This window comes from Nilaparvata lugens, chromosome 2 (genome assembly GCF_014356525.2).
Source record: "Nilaparvata lugens isolate BPH chromosome 2, ASM1435652v1, whole genome shotgun sequence".
In the NCBI taxonomy this organism is placed as follows: Eukaryota; Metazoa; Arthropoda; class Insecta; order Hemiptera; family Delphacidae; genus Nilaparvata; species Nilaparvata lugens.
This window is the reverse complement of record NC_052505.1, coordinates 35,161,913-35,182,312: the sequence shown is the minus strand read 5'-3', so window position 1 is coordinate 35,182,312 and position 20,400 is coordinate 35,161,913. Positions and strand designations below refer to the sequence as shown.

The 20,400-nt window shown below is 33.0% G+C and overlaps 1 protein-coding gene across 1 annotated transcript in view; it reads right to left on the bottom strand.

Moving 5' to 3' along the window:
* Window positions 1–20,400, bottom strand: part of LOC111043531 — a 172,183-nt gene that overhangs the window by 56,287 nt on the left and 95,496 nt on the right. The window contains exon 5 of the mRNA XM_039421095.1: window positions 7,505–7,764. Within this exon, the coding sequence (XP_039277029.1) occupies window positions 7,505–7,764 (260 nt within the window). The remainder of the gene's footprint in view (window positions 1–7,504; window positions 7,765–20,400) is intronic.

Genomic DNA, 20,400 nt, shown 5'->3' with positions numbered 1-20,400 from the left:
TGTGTATGTTTCTTTCATACAAAGGCTTCACAGTACAGTACATCTACATACATTCAACATGAGAAGTTTGAATGTAATATCTGTCAACTTGCCTGTTCATTTACATGTTGTATATTATACTTATCGCTTTAGCATGTAAACTTCCAATACGACTCATTCACACAGTTATACAAGAGAAATAACATTATTTGAAAAAGATCATCCTGTTCAAAAGAGTAGGTACTTTAAAAACTGCTATTTCAGATAAAAGTTAATGCGAAACATAATCAAAAACAAACTTCTCCGAGTACATCATGAACAAATTATTTAAGAGGGAAGTCTGTTTGTATAATGTTAATAATATATACCATAGAAATATACGAGTATAATAATAATAATAATAATAATAATAATATAATAATAATAATAATAATAATGATAATAATGTTATTTTTATTTGTGTTCATTTAATGATAAACATGATTTGAAATTCTAAAATAAGAGAACTCCACTCGATGATTTGTAGGAACGTAAACGTAAATTGTGAATATTTAAAAAGCTTAGGTAGAAGCATATTGAGAAAGAAGAATATTAATAATTGAAACTAGTTTCCTGTGTGACAGGAGCATCTCTCCCATTTTGTTGAGCTTTATAAAGCAGTTAACAGCTCAGAAATCCTATTAAAACTCTCTCAAGTATAATCAATATCAGATGGAAAATCTTAGAGATTGTGAAAAGATTGGAAAATTCGATTAGAAATCCCGTTATGATTCAATGAAGGTAGACGACATCTGGTGAGCGAGACGATAGAAAACCGATAATATTCCTATTAAATAAGGACGATTCACTCTCTTGTGAGACGTCTGAAAGAAGCTTTACACTCCTTATATACAGACACTACTTTTCTCTCTGAGATCTATCCATTATAATCTCTTATTCCCCAATCTCATCTGTAGTAACACACATCCACATGGTCTTTCCATTTACTCATCAAATCCCTTATTCCTTATTTAATTCTTCCAATGACTCCTTTTTACAGTTTTCAAGTGAACTGAATTATACTTTCTAGCTAGAACAATTGCAAGAATAAATTTGCTCATCACCAAAATCTATTCAAGATTATAATTTTTCACTGGTCCGATTTTGTTTAAAGATGGAGCCAGATTGATTTGATTGTTTTGAACTTGATTCAACATTTCCGGACTTCTGCTATGTCTAATCACATTACTTTTCTTGTTTCTCTATTGATTGTGAAGATATTAAACGATAAAATGACAAGATCTACTCACAATTGGTCATTATCATGGTTGAAATGATTGATATATAAATTACTAGCAGGAACCCGTGCTCCGCAAGGATCTATTTAAAAACTCGACAACCTGAAATTTGACGTGATGAAATTTTGAAGAAAATAGGCCTATAACCATCCTTGGTTAATTAAGAATCTATATGCGAAATTTCAAGTTAATTAGTCCAGTAGTTCAGACGTGATGATGCGTCATACAAAATTTTCGTATCCCGTACGTGTATAAACCAGCTTTTTAACTTATTATAGATATAGTTAACAACATAACGACTGCAAGAGATAGGACTGTGGAACAGAATAGTGGTGAAACTATGATAGCGCCAGAAGTGTCTCAAACACAATAGTAGGTACTACATGAAATTTTTGAAAGTTATTTGAAAAAAGATTGATTCTTATACAGAACTAAAAGTTGTCAACCTTATCATTCTACCTCCATTTAAAGAGGCTTTTGTTTGAGCCGAATGTATATATATATATATATATGAATGTTTGTTTGTTTGTATGTTCCCTATAGACTTGAAAACTACTTGACATAACGGCATGAAACTTTTGGAATATGTTGTGTGAATATTGGGGATGGTTTCTGAACAGAAATTTTTCCCCTATCATTGAAAAACTGGAAAATATTGGGAAAAAATTATTAACCTCATGAAAGAGAGTTGTTTATATTGCATTCATTAATATTAGGTACTGAAGAATGACAGAATAATTTACATTTTTTTTGAATTTAGCTTAGCTTATATTCATCCTAAAATGGAAGATGGTAAGAATATGGATTCGTGCTCCCGATCAGAATTTTTCTGCATAGATCTAATTTTTTTACGTAGCTGAGCAAAAAAGTTCCTCATGACTTTGCTGTGAAATAAACGGTTAAAAAGTTCAAATTTTTGGGGGGCCCAGCTCCCTCACGGGGGCAAATTTTTGAAAATCCTTTCTTAGTGGATGTTTTGAGGCTACCATAAACAATTGTACAGAATTTTAAGTTTTTAGGCTCAGCAGTTTGGGCTGTGGTGTGATTTCAGACTGTCGGGGCTTAGCCTTTTATAGATATAGAATTATATTAGCAATATTTTGAGATAAGAGCAAAGATGATCAACTTATGGCAACTGAACCAGCTACGTACACAATTAATACGGAACAATAAATAGATATCTGAAATAGTTTCAAATTACTACACTTGTCAAGGGACTCATTAATGTTCAAAATACACTAATACGAGAAAACTAACAATAGATACATTCAAGAAGAACATATTGAAAAGAAAAAAATTGCATCCAATAGTTCTTTGAGTATAATAAAATCGCTCACAACATCCAGGAAATTATGAATGAATGTTTTGAAAGAATGAAACGAACATTCTTTAGAAATAATGGATCTCAATAATTATTATTCGTGAATCCATCTCAATTAAATTGACATTTCTTCATGTGCTGTAGAACAGGTGATATTCAAGAATCTCTAATAAACTAATACATACATTATGGGTGATTAAATTGAAACATTAGTGGATCTTCGAAACAATCATAGTTCTTCAAAACATTTTTGAATGAGGAGATAATTATTTTGACCGGGAACACAGTTTGACAACTGCAGACGGTGTCAAAATACTAAGAATGGTGGTGAATAATGGCGTCCTTGAACAACCCCAAACGTAACCGAGCAGACAACCTGAACCATATTTAAAGTGAGGTTTTGCTCTTTGCTCGTTGCCTAGACAAGTGTCGGAGTATTCTGTATGTGTTGTATTGTGAGAGAGAATAATACTCTGTCGTCACTCGTGACTGGAGGCTACACAATAGACCTAATGACTACCGCGTCGCTTGTTGCAGAAATTTGGCAACATGTGACTGACTAATGGCGGTCTGACATTGTCAACAATACGTGAGCAATAATAGTTGCTGCTCATACATACAAACCAACTCACCAATTGTTACGTGCGAATGGATTGCAATTCGACTGTCGATTTTAATCAACATTGTCATTCAGACTGGAATGGATCCTCAACGAATTGAGTGCAGTTATGACCGTTTTCAAAAATTCACGAACAACCAATCGGTGCAATCCAATTTTCATCGACGATTTCACAAACGATACTGAACGACGTTTGAATGTTTTCAAAACGATACTGCATGTAACCTTTGACGCCAATTTCGAAACAATCACCGTTTATTGCATCGTACAACTGGGAAATCGCGGAACTACATTTTGGTAAAAATCCATTAGATTTTGAGCATACATTTCATTTTTTCAGAGTTTTTATCAACGTTGTGCCAATACATGCCAATTTTGTTCGAGAATTAATTGATTGAGAAAAAGTAGATGTGTAAAAAAAATTTGAGGGTGGAGAGCCGGCAGTACTGAGATTCCATGTTTCTAACGTGGGTGACTGATAGAGATTGGCTACTATTTGAGCACTACCTATTCTTCACTATTCTGATGGTGAAGATGGTACATGAAAAGCCGGTAGTGGACAAATGAACTAGAGCAAATTATTACGAATTGAAATTTATCATTTTTATTTCATTTTGTAATTCAACGATGTTTAGATGTGAAGTGGAAACTGCTCGAGCGAAAACTATAAGAATATAGTTTCAGAAATGAAGTCATCTTTTCTGATTAATGAGGATGAATCCCAGAAGCATTCAGAAAACAATGCGCAGAATTTCGTGAAATAGTATTATTCAACAATAGCGAATATATCATTGCACATTGTTATTTAACGAGAAATAATATTTTGTGAGGTGCATTCCAAAGTGAAATGGAAAACTTACTCTTTTTACTCAAATAAAAACATTTTCACTCACTCCTTTGTCGTTGCAAAAGAGATTGCATTCCATACCTGATTTTGAAAATTGAATACGAAATACAGGTACCTTATTCACTCTCTGGAAGATTTTTTTCGTAGAAAAGAAAATAGAGAAAACCATTGTTTTTGAAAAGTGGAACAATATTACTATTTGATTGCAATGCCTGTTACAAAGAGAATTCCGAACGTAATAGCACAATAAACAAGGAAATATGAATGGGACTCACCCCAACTAAGAGGTGAACATTTTTCTTGGATATCTTTGGTTACGAGTGAGTACTTTTACAATTACAATGAATGAGATTCGTGAACGAGAACGCTAGAGTTGCTCTAAAAATATCAGCTGCTACCTTTCAGCAAAGCAAACATGGATTCAGGTTAGGTTTCAGTTGAGGAGAATAACGCACAAACAAGCAAGAGGCATGAGGTAGGAAGGCGCAGGATAGGCAAGCAGCTTATCTCTTTCTGGCAGGCTAAGTGCTATCTGATTCTGCAGTCGGCGTTTCTACAAATGAACGTGACCCGCTACGGTTTCCTTCATGCATTTCGTTCCAAAAATGGAGGCACGTCTCATGCGTGGCACAGGGCAAGGCATGGGAGCTGACACGTGTGACGACAGGGCAGGTGCAGGGGGTATAATATGGTATCGTGCATGTCAGTGGGAGACAGAAAGCAGCTGTTGGCTTGCGAAAAATGGAATGAAGAATAATGAGGTCCTCCTGATGTACTGTGTGCTTATTTATCCACTTGCATTATGGAATAAATATTGATGTGATGCATGGGTATGAAAATGATTGTGAGATCGATGCGATCATAGAATTCAATGGTTCTTACTTGATAATTTGTAGCAGGAAAGTTCTATCAACTATGTGGCTTCTTCTCATTCGACGTTTTTTTCACTCTCATTTGAGAGAAATTTGGCACTGTTAAAATCTTGTTAAACAAATGTGAGTTATAATTTTCCTATTGAAAAATGATAATTATACTGTTCATCTATTTGTCATCATTCATTGAAAGGGTGTACTCATGGTTCACTCCTTCAACTGATAATCTGGAGATTAAAAATTATTCTATACTTGCCTCATGTGAATGTTTCATGAACATGATCATAATCATTATAATCATGATCATCATCACCATCATCTATCACATCAACCGCGCACAAGTCCAGGGTACATGTGTAAATAAGCAAAATAAATAGGGAAATGGCTGCATTATTAATAATAAATGTTTGAATAAGAAATGAGGTACAGTTTCACAGATTCTAATCTTATAATCCACGTCTTAAAATTGAACTCATGTATATAATAAATGAGAAGAATAGACTTGTGTATACAAGTCAGTAGTATATACTATACTAATACTTGTACATTATAGTTTCAAAACACTGTATATTGATTGAATCAGTCCACCATACCATCATGTTTATCATGACCATGGATTTCATGTCTCTCACCAATATAATCAAATTTCTATCAATTTCAGATAAAAAATCTGGTGTGGCACACTCACACAACTTTCCTTGCCGTTATGAAAATTGATCACCTGACGCTAGTGTTCCCGCGCATCTCAAGTCTACTATTCAAAGATTTGAGCCAGCTGGTGACAGGGCAATAACGCTGGAGACACACATGAGGTCTGCTATCTCTTCATAGTGAATGATTTAATAGAATCAACAATAATTTGCTATTGAATAATCACATTTTCTCGAATTTAAAGCTTTTTTTCAATTTTAGGTGAAAATGTTACTGAACATTAATTGTAGAGATTTTCATGCTCAATCTACTCCACTTGATTTTTTTCGTTTCAATTGTATCTGAAGCCTGATAATTGGGAATCTATCTGCATTGATGGGGCGAAGCTCCTGAAATTTTTACAGATATGGGACTTGTGGCAGTTGATAGAGCTTATCGATTACTATTTTAGGTATGAATTTGATCAAAATCGTTGGAACCGTTTTCGAGAAAATTGCAAAAAACCCTGTTTTTGACAACATTTTCGCCATTTTAGCCGCCATTTTGAATTGCATCAGATCGAAATTGTTCGTGTCAGATACTTATATCGTAAGGACCTTAAGTTCCAAATTTCAAGTCATTCCGTTAATTGGGAGATGAGATATCGTGACGCACATACACTTATACACACACACACACACACACACATACAGACCAATACCCAAAAACCACTTTTTTGGACTCAGGGGACCTTGAAACGTATAGAAATTGGGGTACCTTAATTTTTTTCGGAAAGCAATACTTTTCCTTACCTATGGTAATAGGGCAAGGAAAGTAAAAATTAAAGGAAAAAACTATTTTAAAGATGATACTTTTTCTTGGTAAGGGTCGAAGTGTAGCGATAAAATTAGAGGGTGGCGGAAAATGTGGCTGAGAAAATGCATGTATCTGAATTTCTCCGCTTCACTCCACCCTACCGCTCTACGGCTCCACTATGTTTTCACCCTGAAGAGTATAATAAAAAATTTCGACTACTTTTCACTTTCCTTGCCATATTACTATAGGTAAGGAATGTATTGCTTTCCGAAAAAAATTAAGGTACCTCAATTTCTAAATTTCTATACGTTTCAAGGTCCCCTGAGTCCAAAAAAGGGGTTTTTGGGTATTGGTCTATATGTGTGTGTGTATGAGTGTATGTGTGTCTGTGTACACGATATCTCATCTCCCAAATAACGTAAGGACTTGAAATTTGGAACTCAAGGTCCTTACGATATAAGTATCCGACACGAACAATTTCGATCTGATACAATTCAAAATGGCGGCTACAATGGCGAAAATGTTGTCAAAAACAGGGTTTTTTTGCAATTTTCTCGAAAACGGCTCCAACGATTTTGATCAAATTCATACCTAAAATAGTCATCGATAAGCTCCATCAACTGCCACAATTTCAATCAAATGCAATTCAAGATGGCGGCTAAAATGGCGAAAATGTTGTCAAAAACAGGGTTTTTGTGATTTTCTCGAAAATGGCTCCAACGATTTTGATCAGATTTATACCTAAAATGGTAAGCTCTATCAACTGCTACAAGTCCCATATCTGTGAAAATTTCAGGAGTTCCGCCCCATCTATGCAGTTTTATTTTAGAATACCAGTATCATCACCCACTGGCTCAGATCTTTGAATAGTAGACTTGAGATGCGCGTGAACACTAGCGTCAGGTAACCAATTTCCATAACGGCAAGGAAAAAGTTGTGTGAGTGCGCCACACCAGATTTTTGGTATTGTAAAATGGAATGAATTTCTGGTAATTTGAAATCATTTATTTGCCAAGAAAAAATACACAAAAAATAAATATTACGTGAAATTACATTATATTATACCTTGATTATTATATAAATTCTTGTACAAGACTCGTCATGAGAAACGAAACTATTACTTTACAGAGAATGTGCTATTACCTGAGGTGATTGCGAGGGACGTTATGTATATCCTTGTAAACCATATGCAGTCGGACGGTTTCTGATTGGCAGTCGCTCTTGATGCTCCACGCCTGTTTGTCGCGGTCGTAGCACTGTGTGACGGCGGGTGCAGCAACCACCCCTGAGGCCACCCCACCTCCGCCACCTCCACTGCCCCCACAACCAGGGAACACGAAACTCGAGATCACTTCGCTCAACGTGTTGGCCAGCAACATCTCCAAGTGCACTCTCACCACACCCTGCAACAAGTTCACTATTACTAATTAATACTTCATTGTCATGTCCAAACTGTTATAATAGGATTAATCTCCCAATAATAAATGTTCTGAAAATTTATTCACTCTCGTTATATACAAGCACAAGAAGAAAATTGAAAATATTTCAATATAATTGAATCTGAGAATATTGGTCAGAACAAAATACTTATTCACTCAGATGAAGTGTTGTTCAACTCAACGTCAAGTCAACAAATCAACTTACAGACACAGTATATTCCGAACAAGCAGACAATCATTTATAAAAACAAATATTTAATTATTAAGAATGAGTAAAATATCTAAACTTATTTCGAAGAATGATGTGGTGTTGTGAGTGGAAGGTAATGAAAGGTTTTCCATTGTTGGCTACTGGCTTCCAATCTTAAAAACTTCCAGAGAAATTAGGGGAGGAAGAATTTAAAAAATGCAGGAGATTTTACATGATTACAGTTCATTAGAAGAACCAAAACTACTTCTGTGGTTTATTAGTAAATTTCTAGTACATTTAAAACTTCTCAAACGTGACAGAATAGTAAGACCAATAGCCTCAATAACCGAATTATTGACCGAACTAAGTGAGGTCCAAGATTCAAGTCTCTTAATGTTTAAATGATTAAATGTTTAAATGTTCAAATGTTTAAATGTTTAAATGTTTGAATGTTTAAATGTTTAAATGTTTAAATGTTTAAATGTTAAATGTTTAATGTTTAAATGTTTAAATGTTTAAATGTTAAATGTTTAAATGTTTAATGTTTAAATGTTTAAATGTTTAAATGTTTAAATGTTTAATGTTAAATGTTTAAATGTTAAATGTTTAAATGTTTAAATGTTTAAATGTTAAATGTTTAAATGTTTAAATGTTTAAATGTTTGAATGTTTAAATGTTAAATGTTTAAATGTTTAAATGTTTAATGTTTAAATGTTTAAATGTTTAAATGTTTAAATGTTCAAATGTTTAAATGTTAAATGTTTAAATGTGTTAATGTTAAATGTTTAAATGTTTAAATGTTCAAATGTTTTAATGTTTAAATGTTAAATGTTTGAATGTTTAATGTTTAATGTTTAAATGTTTAAATGTGTTAATGTTTAAATGTTTAAATGTTTAATGTTTAAATGTTTAAATGTTTAATGTTAAAATGTTTAAATGTTTAAATGTTTAAATGTTTAAATGTTTAAATGTGTTAATGTTTAAATGTTTAAATGTTTAAATGTTTAAATGTTCAAATGTTTAAATGTTTAAATGTTTAAATGTTTAAATATTTAAATGTTTAATGTTTAAATGTTTAAATGTTTAAATGTTTAAATGTTTAAATGTTTAAATGTTTAAATGTTTAAATGTTTAAATGTTTAAATGTTTAAATGTTTAAATGTTTAAATGTTTAAATGTTTAAATGTTCAAATGTTTAAATGTTTAAATGTTTAAATGTTTAAATGTTTAAATGTTTAAATGTTCAAACGTTTAAATGTTTAAATGTTAAATGTTTAAATGTTTAAATGTTTAAATGTTAAATGTTAAATGTTTAAATGTTTAAATGTTTAAATGTTAAATGTTTAAATGTTTAAATGTTTAAAGTTTAAATGTTTAAATGTTTAATGTTTAAATGTTTAAATGTTTAAATGTTTAAATGTTTAAATGTTTAAATGTTTAAATGTTTAAATGTTTAAATGTTTAAATGTTAAAGTTTAAATGTTTAAATGTTTAAATGTTTAAATGTTTAATGTTTAAATGTTTAAATGTTTAAATGTTTAAATGTTTAAATGTTTAAATGTTTATTTGTTTATATTTTCATATGTTGCGCATTCACGGAGAAACGCGGTAATAGATTTTCATGGAATTTGACAGGTATGTTCCTTTTCTAATTGCGCGTCGACGTATATACAAGGTTTTTAGAAATTTTGCATTTCAAGAATAATATAAAAGGAAAAAGGAGCCTCCTTCATACGCCAGTATTAGAGTGAAAATTAGACTATAGAATTATTCATCATAAATCAGCTGACAAGTGATTACACAGATGTGTGGAGAAGCCAGTCTATTGCTGTATTTCCCTAAGGTCTAAAGTTTCAATCAGGTACTTGTGGATGAGAATACTGCGTGAGGTCTACTATCCACAGAACTACTAGTATATAGAGTAGTATTACACGATGCCATCCATAATACAGATTGTTACGAGCGATCAACTATCTTAAATGTTGTATACTTTGGGTCCAATGCGTAGGAGCCAAGTGCTTGCATAAGACAGAACCAAGCTTGTGAGAGCCATGATAATCCTAAAACATCTTATTTATAAGGTTAGAATATAATATAATGTAATGTAAGGAGTGTAATCCATTACTCATATTGATTTGGGTACAAAAAATAGAAAGTGTATACACTCTCACGACCATTATGATATCATATTTTATGAGGTGCTATTGAAAAATATAGCCTCTATTACGGTTTCATTCATAAGTGAGGCTTTGAAGTGCTATCTATTACCACCTTACTCAGGTAATAAAATATTATATTGCAAATATATTGTAATTGGTTCATTAGACCTATTCTTGAGGTAAAATTGTGGAATGTTATGTATTACTGCGATGCTGCGATAATAAAGTGTGATCTGATCTTATTCATAAAGTTAATCATGAAAATATCTAACGACATTTTTCATGAGGAAGACTTGTATGTTTTATCTATCAGCTGATGCTAGTGATTACATAGATGTTTGGAGAAGTTAGTCTATTACTAAAATAAATAAAAGAAAATAAATCTTATAGCACCCTTTATTTTTATCTGAAGATGGTGTAATATTTCACCGAAACTAGTTGTTCAACTATTTTAAAGTTTTTTAAAAATAAAGGGTGCTATAAGATTTATTTTGTTTTATTAATTTAGAAGTAGCCCATGTCAATGAGTGTTTTCAGTCTATTACTGTATTTGTATAAGGTCTATAGTTTCAATCAAAGACAATAAAGACCAAAGTTATTAACAAAATGGTTATAACTTAATCCTTATAGATTCTATTAGATTGAACGGAAGTTGACAAACACATATGGTCATCATGTGTATGATAAGTTATGTTCAATCTAATATAATCTAATAGGATTGAGTTATTAACTTTTTTTAATAAATTTTGTCTAATCGCAGTTTTAAGGTCTTTGGTTTCAATATTTTGTTTTGCAGTCATGGTATTATTATGCGTGCCCATCAGTATCAATATTCTCACATTCGAAAGAACTAATTTAATAGGTGAATAAAAATAAACAAATGAACTAAATAATGCTGGAGAAATTATAATATTTTTGATTCTAATAAAATTATTTTCATCAGATAGAAAGATCATCACGGAACTGGATGAATTATATCATATGGAATACAAATTCAAACGTGAACTGAGTTTGTTAACATTTGAAACAGTTGATATCTGGTACCTGTGGATGAGAATGCTGCGTGAGGTCTACTGTTCACAGAACTACTAGTTATTTTAATCCAAAGGTGTGTATGAGAATCTGTGTAAGCAATCATCACGTTCAAGTAGTAGAAAGTTTCATCAACTCATCGAACTTTTGTACACCGCTTTAACTTTGATTTTATTATGCTGATGCTGTAGCAGATTTGAATATTTTTGTCCAATGATACTGCTCTATCACCGCTCATGGTACTTCAAGTTGAATGCACGAAATTAGTCTACCCTGGGATGTGGGATGATAAGATTCTACTATATGGTTCATTGTTAGTTTTATTCTTCACTAGTAGGTAACCCGTGCTTCGCAAGGGTCTATTTTAAAACTGCAAAATGAAAACTTGACGTAATAAAAAATTCGAAATTTGAAAATATGCCTATAACCATCCTCGGTTAATGAAGAATCTTCATGAAAAATTTCAAATCAGATGAACCAGTCCAGTAGTTCAGACGTGATGATGTGTCAAACATAATTTTCCTACATCACGTACGTGTATGAGACAGCTCTTTCCATTATTATAGTAAAGATGATGGATAGATGTATGATTTATCAGTATCTTTGAATGAGAATAACTTTTGAACGGTTTGAGAAATCGGTGCGGTTTTGATGCGACAGAAAATCAGTTATTTTTATTCGAATAGGATCCTCAATCATACCTATCATCTAGTGTACTTTTAAAAGAAATGTTCAGCTGCTTCTATACAACAACTGGAAGCATGACAAATTGAAAACTTGACGTAATGAAATCTTTCAGACGTGATGATGCGTCAAACATAATTCCTTATTCCTTACGTGTATAAGCCAGTTCTTTCCTTTATCATAGTATAGAAAACTGAAGAATACATAATGCTTGAAAACCTCACAGAATCATATTGATTTTTCCAATACATCAATAAATTTTAGTTTGATTAGGATCCTCCTCAATTTGAATCAGACAGCCTTTTGTTTTCCCAATTCCAAACAAAATACCTAAAATACTCGTTTCACTGCGAATTCGTGTCTGATAGTACATTATAACTGAAGAATATAAATTATTACTTATTTTATTGTGATCTATTCATGTTTTTCCCATGAAATTCAATCATAGGCCTACAACATGAAGACTATGTCCGTTTCATTTTTTGTACTGGTGGCAAAATTCTACATTAAAAATAATTATTTGATGAAATCCAAGTTCAATTGTAATGAGAACAAATTCCTTCAAAAAATAATTGATAATACTACGTTTCGAGGGAAAAAATAAAGAACTAAAAAATTGGGAAGCATCGGGATTCAAACCAAGGAACCATCGCTCCGTTTTACTGTTGAGCTACACGGCCGTTCGAAAATGATAGTCTTGTAACAGCATTATAACCTCCTCATAAAAAAACACACTTTGGGCTCAACAATTTAGCCTATGGAACTTCATGTGCGGTAGCATGGATGAATTTGAACATTAATTCTGAAAAATCTAGAAGGAAAATTGAAATTTGGGCTTCCAGGTGCACGAGATTGATATTTTTAGAATCTATGTGCAAAATTTGGAGATCCAAATCATTCCCGTTTTTCCGGTATGCAATCCACAAGTTGACATGTTTTGATGCGAACAAACGAACACACGAACAAACACAACCCTACTCTCCTATTATATAGAATATTGTGAATTTAAAGTTTGTCATGTTTTTATGAAAGTTTTATTATCAATCTATCCAAATTTAAAATTGTTTGTTTATTCTAATCTATCTTTTCAGATTGTGATTTGGGGTAGTAATTGAAATGAACATAACCTATGTATAAAATTTGGACAATTTGAGAATGAATTAGGAAATTGAAGAAGTTTTGGGCAATAGCCTGTTTTTTCTTTCCCGTTGATTGAAATGTTTGTGCTCACCTAATAAATAAATAAATAAATAAATAAATAAAGATCTACTCACTTGGGCTATCTTCTCGTCATCATGAACAATTTCGGTAGATCAAATTAGCAAATACGATTATGATATTAATACTGGTGTCCTCACATTCCTTGACTGAAGATTTTTGAAACAATTCATTTCCAAGAATAAGTTACTTGACTATCGTTGGAGCACATAACTTGGATGAAAATAAATAAAGCACTTATAATTTGAATGGAAATCGAAAATATCAATTGAAGTTTTTTTTGGCACATTGCGCCACATTTTTTCAGCTTCAACTTATCCTTGGCAACCTTTCTAGAATGCTGGTTCAATCATTGCAATTCTTATTGAGTTGAAGGGTTGCATTATTCAGGCCGTAATCCAACACGTTTCATCATATACGAGTATTTTCATTATTGTTTCCTCACGTTTTCAATTTTATATTATCGTTTTCGACGCCAATAGTCCTCAGTTCCCCGGTTCATGGAGAATCAAACCAGACACTCCAACAGCGAATGAGTTTGGTTTACTGACCGACTGAGTGCTGAGATTTCTGTTACTTGACCCCCTCAACAATATCAAAGCTGAACTCCGTAAATTTTGGTCCCTTACACTCATGTTGATTTGAGTTTCTTACGTACTGAATGTGTTTTTGTGATTAACATATCATTTTTATCTTCTTTATAATAGTCAGTCAACCGCAAACTACCTATCTTCTTATTTCCTATCCCCTCAAACCAATAGAATAAAGGCTCCATTAACCTGACTCAAATCGGCGGACCTCAGGTTTTCGCTCGACTTTGAAGTATTTTTCCAGATGCACAGAATATTTATTTTTATTATTTCACTCAGTATGCTTGAATGAACACGATCTCTTAATTTTGTCTCTGGTAATAGCAAAGTAAAAATCTTTCATCACATGAATTTTGTCGATCTTTATCCAACATAGATAAATAGAGTCCTAATACCCGAACTGAATAATCATATTTCGATAAAGCGATGACAGCAGAAGAGATAGGGCATAATATTGAACAAGCTCGCCATAATTACGGGATTAGATTCCCGTCAAACAACTATAATAATATATCAAACTATAATATAAACTATAACCGAAATCATCATACTATAAATATCAAACAATGGATACGGTATTAATATTGCTTCTTATAGACCTAGGAACATTGAAGGTATAATTATGCCCTATGCACTATTAGACTAGTTCATAAATAAATTATTTGCTTACTAGTATCCCGAAGCTTGCAGAACATTATAATTTTAATATTGCAGGTTATTCTGCTAATGTTCAATTTTAATATTGCGGGTTATTTTGCTAATGTTTCAAACTAAAATGATGGATACACACCCATTGCTACAAAAGTTCTGTATTACTTTATTCAGATTGAGAATTAGGATTTTTCTTTATTGTCTTGTCTTTTTGTTGAACACAGTCTGTCATGAATTACGAAAATAATAGATAAATATAATCAATCTGTATGAAGATAAACATAATGAAAACATTCACTAACCTTTAAATGAAATATGTCTTTTAGTACTCCAATTTCATTTCACTGGAAGTGAGGTACACGTTTTACTCTCAATTTATAAAATCCTTATACATTAAAGTTTGCTTAATTACACATATAAGAATTATTATGAAAATTGTCTCCTGATCTTAAACAAAATAATTTAAAATAGATACCTCGTATCAAATTTTAAAATTTCAAATATGTAGTTATAAGTTTGAGGTGAATCGTTAATCTAGAATAGATAAGGTATAATGGGTATTAGCTATAATATGATGTATGTGATATATATATATATATATATATATATATATATATATATATATATATATATATATGATACGTGAATAAAAAATATATTGGATTGATAAATGAATGAGCTATTCTATCTTTTTTCTCAATTGTTCAGTTTTGATATTAAGTATTAGCAACTTTTATAACAGCGTAGATATATTATATAATAATTTTTGTATCTTGAAAACCACATGAAGATGAATGCTTTACTAGAAAATTATATGCAGCATCCGTTAACATACTTTTTAATCAGGCGGTATGATGCACCGTTCTTCACCATGAACAATAACAATCAAGATGAGTCCTGATACAATGTTCCGAATTTGCTGACAATGATGATTTAAATAGTAGTTTTCAGCATAACATAGATGTAACAATTAATTGTGTTAGACTCAGATTACTTCATCTCAATATTCGAAGCTATAATAAAAACTTTGATGAATTTCTCATATTGTGGCAGGGTATTAAAACTAAATTTAATGTTTAATTTTAACCGAGGCTGGTTGGACGAGGATAGTGAGCTCATGAGCCTTGACGGGTATCAACTGTTTCGAAGTCACAATGGATTGAATCAATGTGATGGCATAGTTGTGTATTGGATGATAGCTTATCTTCCGTCACCTGTAACCAGTTCTCAATTGGTGGGCTAGCAACGAGCTTGACCTTGAATTTCACCTGGGCCAATACACCTTGTCAACTTCTCTGTATTTATCGTAGCCTGTCTTCATCTCTTCCATACTTTTCATCATCTCTTTTTCAGTTTTTACTGGATCACATTTCGCTCTATCTCCACCATGAACACGATCTTCCACTACTGGATTCCATCTCTCTCTATCTCCACTTGGACTCGATTTTCCACCACTGGATTCCATCTCTCTCTGTCTCCACTTGGACTCGATCTTCCACTACTGGATTCCTTCTCGCTTACCTCCACTTGGACCCGATTCTTCCACTACTGGATACCTACTCGCTCTATCTCCACTTGGACCAGATCTCCCACTACCAGTTCTTCCTCAATCTTCGTCTTATTCACCATTATTATTATTCATCACCGGAGCTCCACACATCTACATCTTATTGTGTTTAGTGAATTTGTTTTTGAACTAGTGCTTTAAATAGTGAAGGGAGCCGAACTGTCAAGGCATGCTGAATGCACTCGAATCAAGAGACTTTTCCATTTAGGTTAAGTTTTATCAGTTTCATCCCCATTTTCCCCGTCATGTGTTGTTCTGAGGTCGGTTCACGATTGGTCTGCTGCTTCCATGATGCCTCTCACTGACACGTCAGCTCGCTCGCCCTCAAGTAGGTATGATTATTTCAATAATAGTAATAATGACGCAGGTATGTTTCTAGCAAATAAGCTCCACTCTTTCAAAAAACTTTTCAAGGCTGCTCACCTTAACGTACAATCCCTCAGTTGCCACATTGATGAACTCAGAGCAATCTTCCGTTTTCAGGACTTCAATATAATCGGAATTTCCGAATCATTTTTGAAGCCTAGTATTTCATCAAATTTTGTTGCATTGCCTGGATATAATCTTTTCCGGAATGATAGATTAAATAAAGCTTGTGGGGGTGTAGCAATTTATGTGAAAGAAGGTATCAAAACAAAAGTTTTAATCACATCTAAACAAGAGTATTGTTCCAGACCAGAGTTTATGCTACTTGAATTATCCTTATCTAGTACTGATAAATTACTCGTTGGTATCTGTTATCGCCCACCAAAAATAGGTCATTTCACAGATTTCGAAAGTGCCTTGCTTTCTCTTATGCCTTGTTATAACCGTATACTAGTTATGGGGGATATGAACACCGACTTGAACATGACAAATCGTAACTTTGACTACTTTCAACTGACTACAATTTTCCAATGCCTAAACATGACTATTTTACCTCTCGATCCAACTCATCATACTAATGAATCAGACACACTCATTGACCTTCTCATTGTTAGTGATCCCAATGAGGTTGTTCAAGCAGGCCAAATCTCAGTCCCAGCTATTTCTAGACATGATTTGATCTACTGTGTACTTTCCCATAAGATACCCAAGCCAGAACAGAAAATTATCACTTATAGAGACTTCAAAAACTTTGATGAAGCCGCCTTCCTGACTGATGTGGCTCAGACTCCATGGCATCAAATTGAAGCATTACCCTCAGTTGATGACATGGTCAAGACTTTCGAGAATTGGACTTTGACTTTGTATGACAAACATGCACCTTATGTGACAAGGAGGATTAATAGAAAACGACGAGTACCGTGGATGACTGAAGACATACTTAAGATGATGGGACGTAGAGACAAAGCACATAGAAAATTTAAAAAGACATTTGACTTGGACAGTTTGATAGAGTATAGGAGCCTTAGAAATAGGGTTAAACAGGAATTACGGAACTCAAAGATTAGGTACTTGAATTCGTTTATGACAAACAATAGACAAGACTCTAAATCACTTTGGCAGGGAATAAAAGAATTCGGGCTTGGCAAAGAGAAATCGAATCCACAAATTGACTTACCATTGAATAATATAAATGACCATTTCGTTTCACACTCTAACCAACGCGACGAAGTTGTCATTGCTAATCACATGATGATCTTGAAGAGCAGGTTACAAACTTAGATTTACCAATCACTGATCAATTTCATTTCCATCCAATCTCAGAAGAAGACACTTTCAGAGCAATTCAACGTATTCATAGTAATGCTATGGGTGTAGACAAAATTCCTATTAAATTTATCAAGAAGATGTTATTTGCTGTTTTACCAACCATTACATACATTTTCAACAAGTCACTTGAAGAAGGCATTTTCCCTGAAAACTGGAAGTTTGCTCTGGTTCGCCCTCTAAATAAAGTTCCATCACCCAATAAAGTTGAGGATTTTAGACCAATCAGTATTTTACCTGCATTGTCCAAAGTGCTAGAAAGACTCATTCATGCTCAAGTTGTAAAATTTCTAGACAACAATAGTAAGCTTCATAACTTTCAATCAGGCTTTAGAAAATTCCATTCAACTGAGACAGCTCTGCTTCGTGTCACTGATGATATAAGGTTAGCTATGGACCAAAGAAAATGCACCATCCTCACCCTATTTGATTTTTCTAAAGCATTCGATACTGTTGATCATACAGTCCTTCTGAATAAGTTGGCTATTCTTGGTTTCAGTCACAACTCGTTAGTTTGGTTTAAATCCTATCTATTAGGTAGGAAACAATGTGTATCTGTCGGTGACAAAAAGTCAACTTGGAAAAACGTTATGCATGGAGTACCACAAGGTTCAATTTTAGGCCCTCTCCTCTTCACTTTGTATGCTAATGACCTTTCTTCCATTATCAAATTCTCCAGTTTCCATACTTATGCAGACGACCTTCAAATCTATTTAAGCTGTCCCATAACAAAAATTAATGAAACAGTTGGAATAATGAATCAGGATATCAATTCGATAGTGGAATGGACAAAGAAAAATGGCCTTAAGCTTAATCCCATCAAAACACAACCCATTATAATTGGATATTCTCGTCTTATAAACAATATTGACCTTGAATCGATTCACAAAATTAGTGTAGACGGTAATGACATTCCTTACTGTAGCTCAGTTAAAAATTTAGGCATTATTATGAATAATACTCTTGACTGGTCAGAACAAGTGAACAAAACTTGTAAAAAGGTATTCTCAGCCATGCATGCATTGAAGAAAATGCACGATATCCTCCCTAGAAACATTAAATTATTATTGGTTCAATCTCTCATCTTCCCACATTTAATGTATTGTAATTCTGTTCTTAACGATATGCAAGTCACTCTGAATGATAAACTACAGCGTTGCCAAAATTATTGTCTACGTTTCGTCTACTCTCTCCAACGCCATGATCATATCACCCCAGCCCACATTGCTAGTTCAACATTAAAGCTTCCCGATCAGAGGCTTTTTCGAATAGTCAAGCTTGTTAGAGATATCTGATATACGGTAATCCGAACTATTTTAAAGATGATTTCAAATTTGTCTCTGAAGGTAGGAGGATAGATGCTTCACATACTAGAACCGGAGAAAGTACTTTAAGGATACCCAATCATCGAACTACTATTTTCACAAAATCCTTCTTAGTCAGTGCCTGTCGTGCATGGAATGCACTTCCTGTTTCTATCAGGTCCATCGAGAGCCGAGCGAGCTTCATCCTAACTTTAAAAAAACATCTTTTGGAACAAATGACTGAAACTGTCCGGCCCTAGAACGATCACATGACATCCATCCCCCACCCATCCCACAAATACAAACCTTTAAACCATGTTATAGAACGAATTGTATATATATATATATATATATATATATATAAAACTCATGTTATTTCAATTATCCACTGCATAATGCTGTATATTACTGAAAGTTGATAACCCTGATCTACTTTCAGCCTACTTCATTTTATTAATCAATTATTTGATCTTATCTACCTATATAATTATTTTACTCTATCAATTTTCTGTTTTTTTTTCTCTTTAATATTCATATTGATTAAAACTTTTACAATATTTCCATTAATAAATAAATCCTTAGTTTAAATAACGAAATTAACGTTTTGGTAGAGAGTTAGTGGGGAGGATATTTTTAATATTCTTTCCGAAGAATGGACATTGATATGTCCAAAGCTCCGCCAATTTATGTAGATGCATAACAATATATTATTATCTATAGTTATTATATTACAAACTGCTTTTTCATATCATATACAGTTCAATAATTATTTTCTTAGTCTATATTATGTAAATTCATCTATAATTTTGCTGTACTGTAAGCTATTGTATATAAGTGTATAAGCCAGTATATATTGTAATCTACATAAATAAAGTACTCAATCAATCAATCAATCAATCAATACTTTATTGATAGTTTAACGAATTTGCTCCATACCGACACTAACCCTTCATATCTAAAAATCATAGCTGGCGATATAAATTGCGATATCCTTCACCCAAATATAAACTCGCAAGAGGAACGCTATCTGGATATGCTATATGAATGTGGTTATATATCATGCATTGACCGGATAACGCGCCCCAATAGCAATACATGCATAGACCATTTCTTATCAAATTGCCGTTCCATTTCAATGCATGTTCTTCATTCTTCAAACGAGCATAACTGATCATTTTGTAATTGGGTTAGAAGTAGAGACTAATTTGTTGATAGAACCGAGTAGAAATAGTGACACCCAATATTCCAAGATCATTAACTGGTCTGGAATTGATGAAGCCTTGAAAGTGGAGAGTTGGAGACGGGTGGTCGAGGCGGCTGATGTTGATGAGGCTGTTGAGAGTTTCAATGAGATCCTACAGAAAAATTTGGAGCAGTTCACAACATCCGAAAGAGTGTGTGCTAAAACGAAAAAAATTAAACCATGGATAACCTCTGGCCTCCTGCAATCGATGCGTCGTCGTGACAAGTTGAGTAAAGAGGTCAGGAGAAATCCATACAATAATCAACTCAG